General features: G+C 39.4%; 1 protein-coding gene across 1 annotated transcript in view; it reads left to right on the top strand.

Annotated features, from left to right (window-relative positions):
• Window positions 1-16,482, top strand: part of RCOR1 (REST corepressor 1) — a 123,800-nt gene that overhangs the window by 64,746 nt on the left and 42,572 nt on the right. The window contains exon 3 of the mRNA XM_030320041.1: window positions 10,523-10,606. Coding sequence (XP_030175901.1) covers window positions 10,523-10,606 — 84 coding nt within the window. The remainder of the gene's footprint in view (window positions 1-10,522; window positions 10,607-16,482) is intronic.

Here is a 16,482-nt window from a genome sequence, read left to right on the forward strand (position 1 = left end):
AATTTTTTAATGCTTTTTTATTTTTTAAGTTTACTCATTTATTTTGAGAGAGACAGAGACAGCATGAGTGGGGGAGGGGCAGAGAGAGAAGGGCAGAGAGGATTCCACGTAGGCTCCCCGCTGCCGGCGCAGAGCCCGATGTGGGGGCTCGAACTCATGAAAACTTGAGGTCGTGACCTGAGCCAAAAGCAAGTATCAGACGCTTAACCAGCTGAGCCACCCAGGTGCCCCTTTTGATGGTGTTTTGTTGCTTACTCATTCCAACTTCTGTTTCCTTAAACATTTCACATGTATTTATAATTCTGTATTTGTTAATTACAGTATCTACAAACTCTCACTGATAGTACTTTTTTTTTTTTTTTTGAGTATTTGTCATCTTTGAATGTGAGATCATCTTGGTTGATCTTATTGTGGCAATCTGAGAGCTTAATCCTCCAGGAAAGTTCGCTTTCCTCCCACTTCTGCTAGGCCAAGGAGTGTAAAAAGGGGATAATCTTGGTTTATAGTTATAGGGGTTTTGTTTTGTTTTGTTCTGTTCTGTTCTGTTTTTTGTTTTGTTTTGTTCTGTTTTGTTTTGTTTTGTTAGAGAGAGAGAGAGAGAGAGAGAGAGAGAGAGCGAGAGAGCACATGTGCAAGCAGGAAGGGGCAGAGTGAGAGAGAAACCCAAGCGGGCTTCATGCTCAGTGTGGAGGCTGATGTGGGGCTCGATCTCAGGACAGTGAGATCATGACCTGAGCCAGAATCAAGAGTTGGACACTTAACTGACTGAGCCACCCAGGCGCTCCTAGTTACAGGTTTTTAACGTTGTTTCTTTATTGCCCACTTATTTTTTAACTGAAACTGAGTGTGATACTGCTTTCTTTACTTTATTTCCATTGTAACGGATGTCCCTGTTGAGTCCAGAGTTCTTGAATTCTGAAGATACATTTAGTTTAGTTTTTGTAACTAATCTGTGCAGGTTTTCCCATTTTTAGGAAAAGAGAAACATAAGAGCTAAAATTGTCATTATGAAATGATTCTTCACAGAATTTACATGAATTTCCTTCATGTTTTTCTTTAAAAGAAAACGTGATTGCAGACGCAGTACTGGGATGCATTTTTATGATAAAAAATCCAAACAGTAAAGGAAATACATGGAGCCAAACACAAATCCCATTTTCCTCCCAGTCCAGTGCCTCACCTCTTCCCTTGAGTTAGCCACTCTTTAAATTTGCAAGGTGGTTTGTTGTACCTACAGTTTGTATTTTTACTTTTTAATTCATTTATTGGCAAAGAAATACATATGCTAAAAGCAACTAAACAAGAATTCTCACTTGTTTTTTTATAGTAGCTTTATTGAGATCTAATTCACAAAAAAATGTACATACAGTTCACTTGTTTAAAATATAGGGGCGCCTGGGTGGCACAGTCGGTTAAGCGTCCGACTTCAGCTCAGGTCACGATCTCGCGGTCCGTGAGTTCGAGCCCCGCATCGGGCTCTGGGCTGGTGGCTCAGAGCCTGGAGCCTGCTTCCGATTCTGTGTCTCCCTCTCTCTCTGCCCCTCCCCCGTTCATGCTCTGTCTCTCTCTGTCTCAAAAATAAATAAAACGTTAAAAAAAATTTAAAAAAAATTAAAAAAAATATATACAATTCAGTGGTTTTCAGTATTTTCACAGAATTGTGCAACATCACTGCAGTCCATTTTAGACCATTCTCATCCCACAAAGAAACCCCGTCATTCCCCATTTCTCCCAAGTGTCGTACACCTTCTGGCAGTCATTGATCTGTAGAGTTGCCTATTTGGGACATTTCCTATGAGTGGGATTATACGGTATGTGGGGTTTTTGTGACTAGCTGCTCTCACCTAGCATAATGTTTTCAGGTTTTCTCCATACTGAGCATGGATTAGTACTACATTCTTTTTTATGGCAGCATAATATTCCATCATATAGATATACTATGCAGTTGACCCTTGAACAGCATGGGTTTGAACTGCACACACCCACTTATATGAGGATTTTTTTTTTTTTTACAGTACTGTAAATATTTCTCCTTAGGATTTTCTTATTGATAATTTCTTTCTCTAGCTTACATTATTGTCAGAATATAGTGTGTGTGTGTGTGTGTGTGTGTGTATTACACACAACATGCAAACTATGTGTTGACTGTTTAGATTATCAGTAAGACTTCCAGTCAATAGGGGGCTACAAGTAGTTAGGTTTGGAGGGAGTCAAAAGTTATACCCAAATTTTTGCATGGGAGATTAGCACCCCTAACCCCCCTTGTTTTTCAAGAGTCAAATATGTGCCCATTCATTGGTCGATGGACATTTGGATCATTATCACCTTTTGGCTGTTGTGAACAATGGTGCTGTGAACATTGGTATATGAGTTTAGTTTAGTTTAGTTTTGTTTTGTTTTGTTTGAGACAGAGAGAGACAGAGCATGAACAGGGGAGGGACAGAGAGAGGGGGAGACACAGAATCTGAAGTGGGCTCCAGGCTGAGCTGTCAGCACAGAGCCCGACGCGGGGCTCGAACTCACGGAGTGTGAGATCGTGACCTGAGCTGAAGTCGGATGCTCAACCGACTGAGCCACCCAGGCGCCCCATTATATGAGTTTTCATGTGGGTATATGTTTTCATTTCTCTGGGTTGTATACCTAGGAATGGAATTGCTAGGTTATATGCTAACTGTATTTAACCCTTAGAAGCACTGCTAGACTGTCTCTCAAAGTGGCTGTACCATGCAGTTTTATATTCCCATCATTCTAGACAAATAATCCATTTTACAAATGGGTGAAAGACTTGGATGGATATTTCTCCAAGGATTATACACACGTGACCAATAAGCATATCAAGCATACTCCATATCATTAGTCATCAGAGAAATGCAGATCAAAACTACAGTGAGACCCTACTTCATACTCCCTGGCTAGAATCAGAAAGTCCAATAATAACAAGTGTTAGAGAAGATGAGCAGGAATTGGAACCCTAGTACTCCTGGGAGAATGTAAAATATAAATGTAAATTGATGCTCTGGTCTCAAGCAGTTAACAAATGCAGTAAGCCTTAGGGAATGAGAACTAATTCAGTTTCGGGGCAGAACAGAAAATATGCCAAGAGTATTTTCCCCTTAGTGCGGGACAAGATGATTTCCAGTTGGAACATCAGCACTGTGTTAGGTAACATCATATCACACAGTGAAGACTTTTTAAAAAGCCATTTCACAAAATGTTGCACAATTTTCGACATAAAAACTCAGAAAATATTTGCCTCCCGACCACCCAGATTTACGGAAAGCAATGAAGCATTACATATAACTAGTCAAAGCAAGATCACACTCTTAGAGTGGCCGATACCTGATTTTTAAATATTTTTATCATGCAGATTTTATACTTTAAATGTATATACCCCTCATAACATGTAGCGTCGTGTTTATATTTTTAATATTTACATTGTGGTATTATATATGTAACTTTTTATAATCACTTTTTATAATCAAAATTATTGGTATCTGTATATCTGATGAATTTTATATTCTGTATTTAGTTCCTTTGACTGCATCTAACTATGACTTAGCCAATTCCTGTTGATAGACCTTTAAAATTTTCCTATATTTCAGAACCATAATCAAGCCTGTGGTGACAGTCCATATCAGAGTTCTCCAGAGAACCAAACCAGTAGGGGTATGTGTGTGTATGTGTAAGAAATCTTCACCAAAGTTTATGGACATAATGAAGCAACATGCTGATGCTTTCTATTCTTAATTCTTTGAAAACAAATTCTGATTAGGACCCAATAGGTTAACTTCAATAGGTCTGACCTGCAGTTTTGAAAAACATTGTTACTATATATATTATACCTAGATATGGATTGCTGTGTTGCAGGGTATCCACACTTCTATTTTATCACACACTGCCAGTTTTCTCTCTAAAGGGGTTGTACAAATGGACATTTTCACTACTAGTGTGAATTCTCTTTTTTCTTCCCCTTCACGGGCATTTGTAATTTCAGTTACCTTCTACTTTCAGTCAGGTCTGGGCTTATTATTTTTTCTTTTTTAGAGAGAGTGTGTGAGTGGAGGTTGGGGGTGGGGTGGGGGAGAGAGAGAGAATGAATGAATGAATGAGTGAGTGAATGAATATATGCATATATATCTTAAGCAGGCTCCATGCCCATTGTGGAGCCCAACACAGGACTCAAGCCCACAACCCTGAGATCATGACCTGAGCCAGAATCAAGAGTCAGAGCCTTAACTGATTGAGCCACCCACATGTCCAAGTCTGGGTTTATTTTGTAAGGTTTATAAAACTTGGCAATCAATTTTAAACAAAGAGAGCAGCTTCAGAGTTAGCACCGTTAGCAGACATCAGTATCTATCCAGAAATTAATGACATTGCTTTGTTTTCATCATATTTATTTCTTTAGTTTACACTCAGCAAAATGGATTAGTTTTTGGTGTACATATTTGTGAGTGTTAAGACGAGCATAGTTTCACATCACCACCACCATAGTTGGGATACAAAACAGTTTAATCTCTTGAGAAAATTACCTTGGACAGTTCTTAGCCTTCCTCGTACTTCTAACCCCTGGAACGATGATCTTTTTCCATAGTTTTGCCTTTCCAGAATGTTATATAAATGGAATCATATTATATGTAACCTTTGGAGACCTGATTCTTTCACTGAATATGATGAATTGGAGATAAGGCCGTATATCAGTAGTGTATTTTTTATTGCTGTTCAGTATTCCACGTGTGGATGCTCCACAGTTTATCCATTTACTTTTTGAAGGACATTTGGGTCCCCTCCCCCACCTTGCTACTTTTTACCAGTTGTGAATAAAGCTGCTGTAAATACTGTATACAAGTTTTGTTGTGAACATACGTCAATTCTGTAGGGTATGTACCTAAGAATGTGATTGATTGTTGGGTCAGTAATGTTTTAAATATCATTGCATCTTTATAAGAACTGCAAAACTTTTCCTGACTGGCTTTGTCATTTTATTTTGCATTTACACTAGCACTGTATGAGAGTTTCAGATATTCCATTCTAGTCAGTGCTTGGTATTGTCCATTTCTTTTATTTTAGATATTCTAATAGAGTATGTGTTAATTTCTCATTGTGGCTTTAATTTGCATTTTCCTAATGGCTGATGATCTCGAGCATTTTTTCACGTGCTTACATACCATCTGTATATTTTCCACTGGTGAAGTAGTTGTTCAGATTTTTTGCCCATTGTTTAGAAAGTGGGTTATTTTCTCACTGCATTTTTGAAGTTCTTTATACATTTTGGATACAAGTTCTTTGTCAGATATATGATTTGTAAATGTTTTCTCACAGTCTACAGTGTCTCTTACAGTTTCTTTTGTAGAGCAGAAGTTTCAAGGTTTTGATTAAGCTCAATTTACCATTTTTTAAACTTTTATAGATTGCACTTCTGGTGTCATATCTAAGACCTCTTTTCCTGAACCAAGTTCATGAAGATTTTCTCATTTTTTTTCCTAAAAAATTTATCATGTTAGGTTTTACTTTTATATACGAGATCCATTTTGAATAAAATTCTTCTAAGGTGTGAGGAATAGGTTGAGGTTCACTTTTTTTTTTTTCCTCTAATGTTTGTTTATTTTGAGAGAGATAGAGACAGTACAAGCAGGGGAGGTGCAGAGAGAGGGCAAGAGAGAATCCTAAGCAGGCTCTGCGCTGTCAGCACAGAGCTCTATGCGGGGCTCCATCTCAGGAACCATGAGATCATGACCTCAGCCAAAAGTTGGACACTTAACCAACCAACTGAGCCACCCAGGCATCCCCAGATTCACTTTTTTTTTTTTGCATATGGAGATCCAGTTGTGAAAAATCCTCTTTGTTGAAAGGGTATTAAATTGAATCCTTTCTCCATCGAATTGCTTTTTTGCACCTCTGTTACAAATCAGTTGACCATATTTATATGAGTCTATTTCTGGTCTGCCTTCTATTCATTGATCTGTGTACCTGTGTTTTGCCAATACCACACTGTCTTCTTTACTATTCCTTTATACATTAAGACTTAATAGTGAGTGGTGTGAATCTTCCAACTTTGACCTGGTTGTTCTGGCCTCATTTGACTTCCCTTTTTAATCTGTCCTTTTGTTTTCTATTAATATGGACTCACAGGTTGTTATTTTATTGCTGTCATTTATTTATTTTTGCTTACATTGTTTTTAGATTTGGCCAGGGAGGAGGCAGATCCCATCATTCTTTGAACACTTTTTTACCTCCTGGCATAACAAGATATTTCATGGTCCTCTTGGAGATTTCCTGTCATAGTCCTGGAATCAACCATTTCTCCAAGGAGACCTGGTTTCTTTTATTGGAGAATGGTGTTTAGAATCGAGATCTGGGAGCTAGGTGTGCTCATGTCCTCATTATTGCTGGACTGTCATTGCATCAATGCTCTCTCAGGGGACATTGAAAACTATGAGCTTGTACTATTACACATCAAACCTGTCCAGCACTACAGAATTCTTTCTAGCCCTTCCTTTAACTCTTTCACTCAGCATAATTGAGATTCATTTATGTATATTTAAATAGTTCTTTTTTTTTTTAAAAGAAAAACTGCTGAGAAAAATTATTCCATTGAGTGGCTATACCACAATTTTAGTTATGAAATTACCAGATCCCCTCCCCCACAAAGTGATGGCACCATTTTACATTCTGACCAACAGTACATGAAAGTTCTAGTTTCTCCACATTATTGCCAAACCTTTGTATTATTAGTCTTTTTAATTTTCTACTTTTTATAGGTATGTTTTGGTATCTTGAATCATTTTAATTAGCCTTTCTTCGTTACCAACAATAGCCAAACTATGGAAAAAGCCCAGATGTCCATCCACTGATGAATGGATAAAGAAGGTTGTGTGTGTGTGTGTAATGGAATATTGCTCAGCCATCAAAAATAATGAAGTCTTGCCATTTGCAATGATGTGGGTGGAGCTAGACTGTACTATGCTAATAAGCAAAATAAATCAGAGAAATAACCATATGATTTCACTCACCTGGAATTTAAGAAACAAAACAGATGAACATATGAGAAGGGGAAAAGAAAAAAGAGAGAGCTAAATAAACCATAAGAGACTCTTAGAGAACAAACTGAGGATTGATGGAGGGACGTGGGTGGGGGATGGGTTAGTTAGATGGGTGATGGGTATTAAGGAGGGTACCTGTTATGAGCACTGGGGGTTGTATGTAAGTGATGAATCACCGAATTCTACTCCTGAAACCAATATTGCCCTGTATGTTAATTAACAAATTTAAATAAAATTTTGAAAAAAAAATAATTTGCCTTTCTCTAATGACTATTGATTTTTAATAGCTTTACATTCCATGTGCTTATTTGCTATCCTTATACTTTCTTTGGAGGCATGTTTATTCAAATCTTTTGCCCATTTTTTTTTTAAATATATGAAATTTATTGTCAAATTGGTTTCCATACAATGCCCAGTGCTCATCCAAAAGATGCCCTCTTCAGTACCCATCACCCACCCTTCCCTCCCTCCCACCCCCCATCAGCCCTCAGTTTGTTCTCATTTGTATGCTTTGGCTCTCTCCCACTCTAACCTCTCTTTTTTTTTTTTTTCCCCTTCCCCTCCCCCATGGGTTCCTGTTAAGTTTCTCAGGATCCACATAAGAGTGAAAACATATGGTATTTGTCTTTCTCTGTATTATTTTGCCCATTTTTTAACAATATGATTATTTCTTTGTGTTGAGTTCTGAGGGTTCTTTATAGATTCTGGATACAAGGCCTTATCAGATATGTGATTTGTAATTATTTTCTCAGTCTTTGGCTTGGCTTTTTTTTCCTTAAACGGGTCATTTGACGAGTAGAAGTTCTTACTTTGGATAAAGTCCAATTTATGAATCTTTTCCTTTATGGATTGTGCTTTTGGCGTTGTATCTAAGAACTTTTTCAACCTAAGTTCAAAAGATTTTTGCATGTTTTCTTCTAGTAGTTTTATAACTTCTGGCTTCACGTTTAGTTCTGTCATCAGTTTTCAGTTAATTTTTGTATATTTGTATATGTAAGGTATGGATCCATTTGATTTTTTTTAAATGTTTATTTTGAGAGAGAGAGAGAAAGAAAAGGGGAGGAGAAGAGAGAGAGAGAGGGAAAGAACCCCAAGCGGGCTCTGCGCTGTCAATGCAGAGCCCGACAAAGATCCCACCAACTGTGAGATCATGACCTGAGCTAAAATCAGGAGTCGGATGGATGCTTGACCAACTGAGCCACCCAGGCGCCCCTGTTCTGTTTTGTTTTGTTTTTAATATGAATATCCACTTGTTCCAGCATCGTTTGTTCAACAGATTCTTTTTCTCCATTGAATTTTGCCTTTGCACGTTTGTGGAAGGAAAATTAGTTGGTCCTATATGTGTGGTTCTGTTTTTGGACTCCTGTTTTGTTAATTTATTTCCCTGTGTGCCAGGACCACACACCGTCTTAATTACTGAATCTTTATAATTAGTTTGATTCAGGTGGATTTTCCAGTTTGTTCCTTTTTTTTTTTTTTTTTTTTAATGTTTGTTTATATTTTGAGAGAGAGAGAAGGATAGCACAAGTGGGGAAGGGGCAGAGAGGGAGGGAGACACAGAATCCGAAGCAGGCTCCAGGCCCTGAGCTGTCAGCACAGAGCCTGATGTGGCTCAAACTCACAAACCGTGAGATCGTGACCTGAGCTGAAGTCAAGAGCCAGACACTTAACTGATTGAGCCACCCAAGTACCCCTGAAAGAGATATTCTTTAATTTTGATTTTTATTAACTATTTTGATTTTTACCTTTTTTTTAAACTATCGATCTCATTTCCTACAACTTCGCTAAAACTCATTTTTTGAGTAACTTTTTGTAGATTCTGTAGATTGTCTACACAAATGATCATCTGTGAATAAAACCATTTTAATTCTGCTTTTCCAATGCGGATTCTTTTTATTTCTGTTTTGACTTCTGATTTTTATTTAAAATACAGCAAGATTGGGGCGCCTGGGTGGCTCAGTCGGTTAAGCGTCCGACTTCGGCTCAGGTCACGATCTCACGGTTCGTGAGTTCAAGCCCCGCGTCAGGCTCTGTGCTGATGGCTCAGAGCCTGGAGCCTGTTTCCGATTCTGTGTCTCCCTCTCTCTCTGACCCTCCCCCGTTCATGCTCTGTCTCGCTCTGTCTCAAAAATAAATAAACGTTAAAAAAAATTAAAAAAATAAAAATAAAAAAAATAAAATACAGCAAGACTGTATTCCATGTGGGGTCCTCATCTTTGTTGATTGTATTTCATTTTTAGATTATGTGTAGCAGTAACACTGAGCTATATACATATAAAAAGGTGTCCTCAGGGGCCAACGGGAGCATCTCTTTTCTCCTTTTCCTGTCTCTGTATCCTTCACACGCTGTTCCCACTTTGCCTGATTTCCAGTGTCCACTCTGGTTCTTTCCCTCCCACCACCCTGTCATTTTTCTTTCAAGTAACTGCCCCATAGGTTTTACTGAAAGTATAGGAATTCTTTCTTTATAAAACCTAGAACACATTGACAGATAAAATTAAGTAAAAGATTAGATACCTGGCAGTGTCATAAAGACAAGAATTCTTAAACCAGGCTTTATGAATTTTCTAAAAGTGTGTTTATATTTGTGTGTGTTTCTATTTCATTGGGATTTTTTTCTAGAGAGCAGAGTCCATAACTTTCATATCCTTAGAGGAATTTATTTAAGCAAACAAACAAAAAGGTAAGAATAATACCGTTAGAATGAATAAGTTTGGGCCTACCCAGTGCAAGGGTTAGTGAGATTAGTAAGCCTCTTGTGTCTTGAGTCCTCTGTACCTTTGGAAGATAACATTTTATTTTATTCTACTTTTTTTGAAGATAACATTTTAAATGTCTCTGTTGTAGTGTATGACTGTTGTTTGTGGTTAATCCATTTATACATGTCAGCTCAGCACCTGGCGCTTGTAAACCTTTGGTCTTCTATTTTGTATCATAGAGTTTTAGGAATTTGAATGCACTTTAGTTTGCTTTCAGATTAAGTATTTTTAATGCTTATTTTTTAATAAAGTAGTTAAAAGAATCTTTGGATTCCTGTTGTCAAGTCCCTAAAAAGTTACTGTGGCAGAGAAGGATAAGGGTATTCAAAGCACACGGGAAGAATACGGATATCCTGGGTGTCCCGTGTCTGACGGCCGGGCATCCTAGTGTGTAGCAGTTTAACCACTGGGCACTGTAGCCATGCAGTCCTGTCTCCGCCTCCTTCTACCAAACGACCTGTTGAGTTTCCTCACCGAGCAAGTGAGAGTAGTAAACCTGTTTGTTAAATCAGTAAAAGACTTAAAAGTAGACGTGTTTGGGCAGACTCAGAGCCCCCCTCACCCTGTGACGGTAAGGGTGCAGGTTTCCTTGGGGCAGGTCTCAGTAAAGGGTGGGCGATGTCACGATGTTCCGAGGATTAAAAGATCAGAATGGTGCCGTTAGTCATCGCTTGTTATGTCTGTTAAATTATAATAATTTTCTTTTTTATTTCTACCAAGCCAAACTAGCGAGACGCAGTCAAGAACGAGACAATCTTGGCATGCTGGTCTGGTCACCTAATCAGAATCTATCAGAAGCAAAACGTAAGTTTTAGAACACTTTCATTTTTCACCTTTCTTCTTTAAAGCAAAGTTGTTTTTTTGTTCTTTGTTGTTTTTAAATGTTTATTTTTGAGAGCACACAAGCGGGGGAGGGGCAGAGAGAGGGGGACAGAGGAGCCAAATCGGGCTCTGCAATGACACCAGCCAGCCCAGTGTGGGGCCTGAACTCGCAGAACCGTGAGATTAGGACCTGAGCTGAAGTCGGATGCTCAACTGACTGAGCCACTCAGGCGCCCCGGACAGTGTGCATTTCTTTACTGTGGCCTGTCATAAGGACTTAAATATTTTTTTTTCTTCTTAATGTTTATTTATTTTGAGAGAGAGTGTGAGCAGGGGAGAGGCAGACTGAGAGAGAGAGAGAGAGAGAGAGAGAGAGAGAGAGAGAGAGAGAGAGATGGTGAGAGAGAATCCCAAGCAGGCTCCGGTCAGCACAGAGCTGTCAGTCCCGATGTGGGGCTCAATCTTACAAACTGTGAGATCATGACCTGAGTTGAAATCAAGAGTCGGACGCTTAACAGACTGAGTCACCCAGGAGCCCCAGGGCTTAAAATTCTTAACCAGTGGCTTCATAATTTACTTTATCCAAAATGCTGTACAGGCTAATACTGGAGTAACTAGGAGGAAAGGCTCAGAGTGGAAAGGAAATTATAACGTGGTGTATAACTCCCCCAGCTGGGAATTTACAGATCCGTACATTTCTAATTGGAGGGGTTACAAAGGGCAAAAATATGTCATTGGAAACAGGCTTTATACTGTAAGACTTCAACTTAACTAGATGAACTTGTGAATTGCCTCTTTGTTTTATGAGTTTAAAGTTGTATTGGGATGAATACACTGAGCTACTTTGGATTTTATTGGGGAGCGTTGGGGTCCTATAGTTACTAGTAATATTAAGTGTATATTCAAAGTTTGCTTTTTCAGCTTTTCTGTTGCCTCTGCTCAAATAATATCAGCAAAAATAATTTTGTATCAGACATTGCCATAAGTCTCTGGCAGTTTCAAATTTTTTCTTTCCTTTTTAAAAAAAAATTTTTTTTAATGTTTATTTGTTTTTGAGAGAGCAAGGGAGAGCACAAGCTGGAGAGAGGCAGAGAGAGACGGGGACAAAGGATCCGAAGCGGGCTCTGTGCTGGCGGCAGAAAGCCTGACACAGGGCGGAAAGTCATGAACCGAACTGTGAGGTCATGACCTGAGCTGAAGTCGGACACTCACCCGACTGAGCCACCCAGGCGACCCCAAAGTTTTTATTTTCTTCATAACTTCAGGGTGAAGAAAAACTAAATCCCCTTTTGGAGAATTTTTCAATGGGGGTTCATAGGTAGAATTTATGGGGATTTGTAAACTTAGAAATCACATGCAAAGTTTTTTGGTATGTGTTCATTTTTCTGGAGAAAAAGGACATTGGATTTTCAAAGGGGTCTTTGACAAGAGTCAGTGCTCTGAAATGGGGTTGGACTTGGAAAGTCACCAGTGCTAAATGTTATCAGGAAACTGTTAAGTTGTGAGTGAAGGCTCAAATTCTTAGGCTTTGATCAGGATTTCCCGAAGTGTGTTTTCCGGTATTAAAATAAGTGTTGATAGGTTTCCACTGCCAAATGAGTGTGAGAGATGATACATGTTAAATAATCTCTTCTTGTGTATTCGGTATCCGTGTCAGCATAGTCAGGGTGCAGAGAGCTCATATGGTAGAGAAACATGTTTAATTTTGACCAGGAAGGATCTTTTTTTTTTTTTTTTTCTTCCCTTTCTTTTTCTTTTTCTTTTCTTTTGTATAGTACCCTCCATGGAACACGGGAAGTTCAAGTACTCTTAGTAATGGTGAATTTAGCAGTAATAAAATAATCTCAGTCTGATCTGATTTTAAGAGTATCTTAATTTTGCCTCTATCAGGCTGCTGCTTAATGAGTTTATAATGAAGAACAGAATAGCAGAAGGAAGGGTATTGGCATTTCTGATGTCTTTGCTGTGCTGGGGAGGACGTTTTAAGTATTTCCTGTTTGTTTATTTCCCCTTTGAGCCCTTGCATTAACTTAAAAAGCAATCAGTTCCATTTTTGAACATGTTCTTTTTTTTTTTTTAAAAAAATTTTTTTTTTTTTCAACGTTTATTTTATCTTTGGGACAGAGAGAGACAGAGCATGAACGGGGGAGGGGCAGAGAGAGAGGGAGACACAGAATCGGAAACAGGCTCCAGGCTCTGAGCCATCAGCCCAGAGCCCGACGCGGGGCTCGAACTCCCGGACCGCGAGATCGTGACCTGGCTGAAGTCGGACGCTTAACCGACTGCGCCACCCAGGCGCCCCTGAACATGTTCTTTTTAACAGAAAGCTGAAATCTTCCTCCCTGTAATTTTTAGAGCTTTGTTTTCTTGAACTCTGCTACAGAAACCTTCCAGATGAGTCTTTTGGATGTTCCGGCCATCCCACCTCCTTTACCGTCCTAGTCCAAGTTCAACCTGCCTCGTTGCTTTGGGTTTTTTCTAGACGATTGGCTCTTTGGGTGTCTCTGTCTCTTGCACTCCCAGACATTACAGTTGGTCACAGTGTCCATTTGAAAATGTTGGTGCCCAGAACTGAATATCCAGAATCATGAGCATTTGTTGAGTCTTTGTGCCAAGCACTGCATTAAATGCATTCACACTTCACAATAACTCAAGGACGTTTTTGTCCCCGTTTTACAGTTGGCGTTCCACAAGTCAAAGAGGTTTGGGAAACTGACACAGTAAGAGGTTGAGCATTATCTAGGTTTGCTGAGGTCGTGAACCCTGGTTCATGCTCTGAGTGCCTCTCTCAGGGAGAGCTCATTAAGTCTCGGTGTTCTGTATTTCGGCCACTGTCCTTTTGTTACTTCAGTTCACCATTGATCAGTGCCTTTTGCTCATGTATTACCTGTTGACATCTGTGGAGTCAGAATTTAATTTTTATATTTTCTCATTCTTTCTAGACCTAGAAGAAAAGATAAGAATATGAAGTTAGTAGATTTTTATTTTTTTGGTTTTTTTAAAAATTTTTTAATGTTTATTTTTGAGAGAGAGAGAGAGAGACACAGAGTGTGACTGGGAGAGGGGCAGAGAGAGAGGAAGACACAGAATCCAAAGCAGGCTCCAGGCTCTGAGCTGTCAGCACAGAGCCCGACGCAGAGCACGAACTCACAAACCACGAGATCACGACCTGAGCCAGTCAGATGCATAACCGACTGAGCCACCCAGTTGCCCCAAAGTTAGTAGATTTTTAAACAATGCTGTTGCCTAAAATAAATTTGTGGTTTTAATGTAAGCCTTTAAAATGACTTTTAAAACCAGTATACAAGTTAACATTCACGTATTGTTGAAAGTTCAGAAGACACAGAAACTTACAAAGAAGGAACTGCTCACACAGTATTTCATTACCCAGAGATAAGTGTTGTTAAATGCTCTGGGATTTTTTCCAGTCCTCTTTGTTTCCTCTTCTGTCCTATAAGGGATATGATGGTGTTTCTCCATGTGTGGGTTTGTCTGTGTCTCTGTATTTTCCCGAATATTGACCGGAGCTTTTCCCACACTGTGAGATAACCATGTGCTATTCTGTCATCACATGGATATGGAAGTGTATCTACCCTTCTATTGAAAGTGTATTGTTTCAGATTTGTTGCCTGTTGTAAAAGAAAGCTGTAGTAAAATTCTGAATCCTAGAGCTTTGTCCTCTTTTGTTTTTTGTTTGTTTTTATTGCGTTTCTAGTATTTTCTTAAGATAGAGCTCTAGGAATGGAATGTGGGTTAATGGGAACTTGCCAGACTGCTCAAGTGTGAGGATGTGAACATGACGTGGCATCTTGATGTGAGTTAGGTTCCTCTTAGTAGGCTCCCACTTGTGGAGCTTTGGGAATCATCTAGTTCTTGGCTAGTCATCTAATCATAGGCCTTAAAATGTGATTGAAGTGTGATTGCAGACACGTATACATAATTTTTTCCGTTTGCACACCTATCATTCCCCCGCAACTCCCTTCTCCACAGTATAGTGTCACAATAGAAGTTTTTTCTACTTTCCTTTCTTCTTTATTTTCTTTTTTTTTAATTTTTTTATTTTTTTTAACTTTTTTTTTTTTTTTTTGAGACAGAGAGAGACAGAGCATGAACGGGGGAGGGGCAGAGAGAGAGGGAGACACAAAATCAGAAGCAGGCTCCAGGCTCTGAGCCATCCGCCCAGAGCCCGACGCGGGGCTTGAACTCACGGACCGTGAGATTGTGACCTGAGCCGAAGTGGGACGCTTAATTGAGCCACCCAGGCGCCCCTCTTCTTTATTTTCAAAGACTGTGAAAGTCTTGGCTGTCCAACATTGATTCTGACTCTGTGTAGATAGGAGATTTGGAACATGTATAGATGGCTAGCAGGTGTCCCTCGTCTAAGGATGTCTGCAGATCCCTGGTTTTTCTTGTGTTTTCTTTCTTTTCAAGTGTCTGTTTAGATAGAGCTGTGCCTCTTAGGGGTACCGCAAGTTTACAAAAGTATTTTGTGGTTATTAAAATAAATTCTGTTGTCAAAATTTCACACAATACAGAATGTATAATGTAGACACTTAACGCCCTCTCATAGTCACTGTGTATAATATATATGCTTTTCCTAATATTTTTATACATATTAATTAATATATAAATTTTTTATCACAAAGTATGAGTTCAACAATTTGTTCTTGACGGTATATCTGGGACTCTGTTCTATCTCAACACATTTACTATTGCCTAGTTTTTAAATAACAGGTATGGGTGTCCCATAATTTGATCTTCCTAAAAAACTGAAGTGTGGTTGATACACAGCGTTGTACTAGTTTTCGGGTGGACAACACGGTGATGCGACAACCCTGTACGCTATGCTCACGAGTGTAGCTGCCACCTGTCACCATGTGGCAGTGTTACAGTGCCACACTTGCACTGTCCCTTTCATTCCTGTGACTTCCTCATTCCATAAGTGGATGTTTGTAGTATTTCAGTTCTTCTTTCTTTTTAAAACTTACTTATCTTTTTAAGTTTTTGGCGCTCATCACCACAAGTGCACTGCTTGATCCCCATCACCTAGTTGACCCGTGCCCCCACTCCTGCCCTCTGGTAACTGTCAGTTTGTTCTCTAGAGTAAAGAGTCTGTTGCTTGGTTTTTAAGCTTTTTAAAAAAGCTGTAGGGAATGTTCTCATTTCTTTAGGATAAATCCCTAGAAGTAGAGTTCCTAGGCTAAGGGGCAAATGCATTATTTCTTGTTATTTCTTTATATTCTTTTCATTTTCAAAAATATATGTAATGTTTAGAGCAGTTTTAGGTTCACATCCAAATTGATCAGAAAGTACAGAGATTTGGGGTGCCTGGGTGGCTTAGTCGGTTAAGTGTCCGACTCTTGATTTTGGCTCAAGTCGTGATCTCACGGTTCGTGGGATTGAGCCCCATGTCGGGCCCTGTGCTGACAGCCCAGAGCTTACTTGGGATTCTCCCTCTCCCTCGCTCTCTGCCCCACCCCCATGTATATTCTCTCTTTCTCTCTCTCTCTCTCTCTCTCTCTCTCTCTCTCTCAAAATAAGTAAATAAACTTTGAAAAAAGAAGAAAGCACCAAGCTTTCCCAAATACTTCTTCTGCCCCCACAGTGCACACCACCCCCACCATCCCCTACCAGAGCGGTGCACTTGTCGTAATCGGTGAACCTACGCTCATAACATCGTTGTCACCCAAAGTTCATAGTTTACGTCAGGATCCACTCTTGGTGTTGTGCGTTCTGTAGGTTTCGGCACACGTTATCGTGACATGTATTCACTATTGTAATATCGTACTAAATCCTTTCCCTGCCCTGAAAATTCTCTGTGCTCTGCCTATGCGTCCCCTCCCAACTCCCTAACTCTT

This window comes from Lynx canadensis, chromosome B3, assembly GCF_007474595.2.
Source record: "Lynx canadensis isolate LIC74 chromosome B3, mLynCan4.pri.v2, whole genome shotgun sequence".
Lineage (NCBI taxonomy): Eukaryota > Metazoa > Chordata > Mammalia > Carnivora > Felidae > Lynx > Lynx canadensis.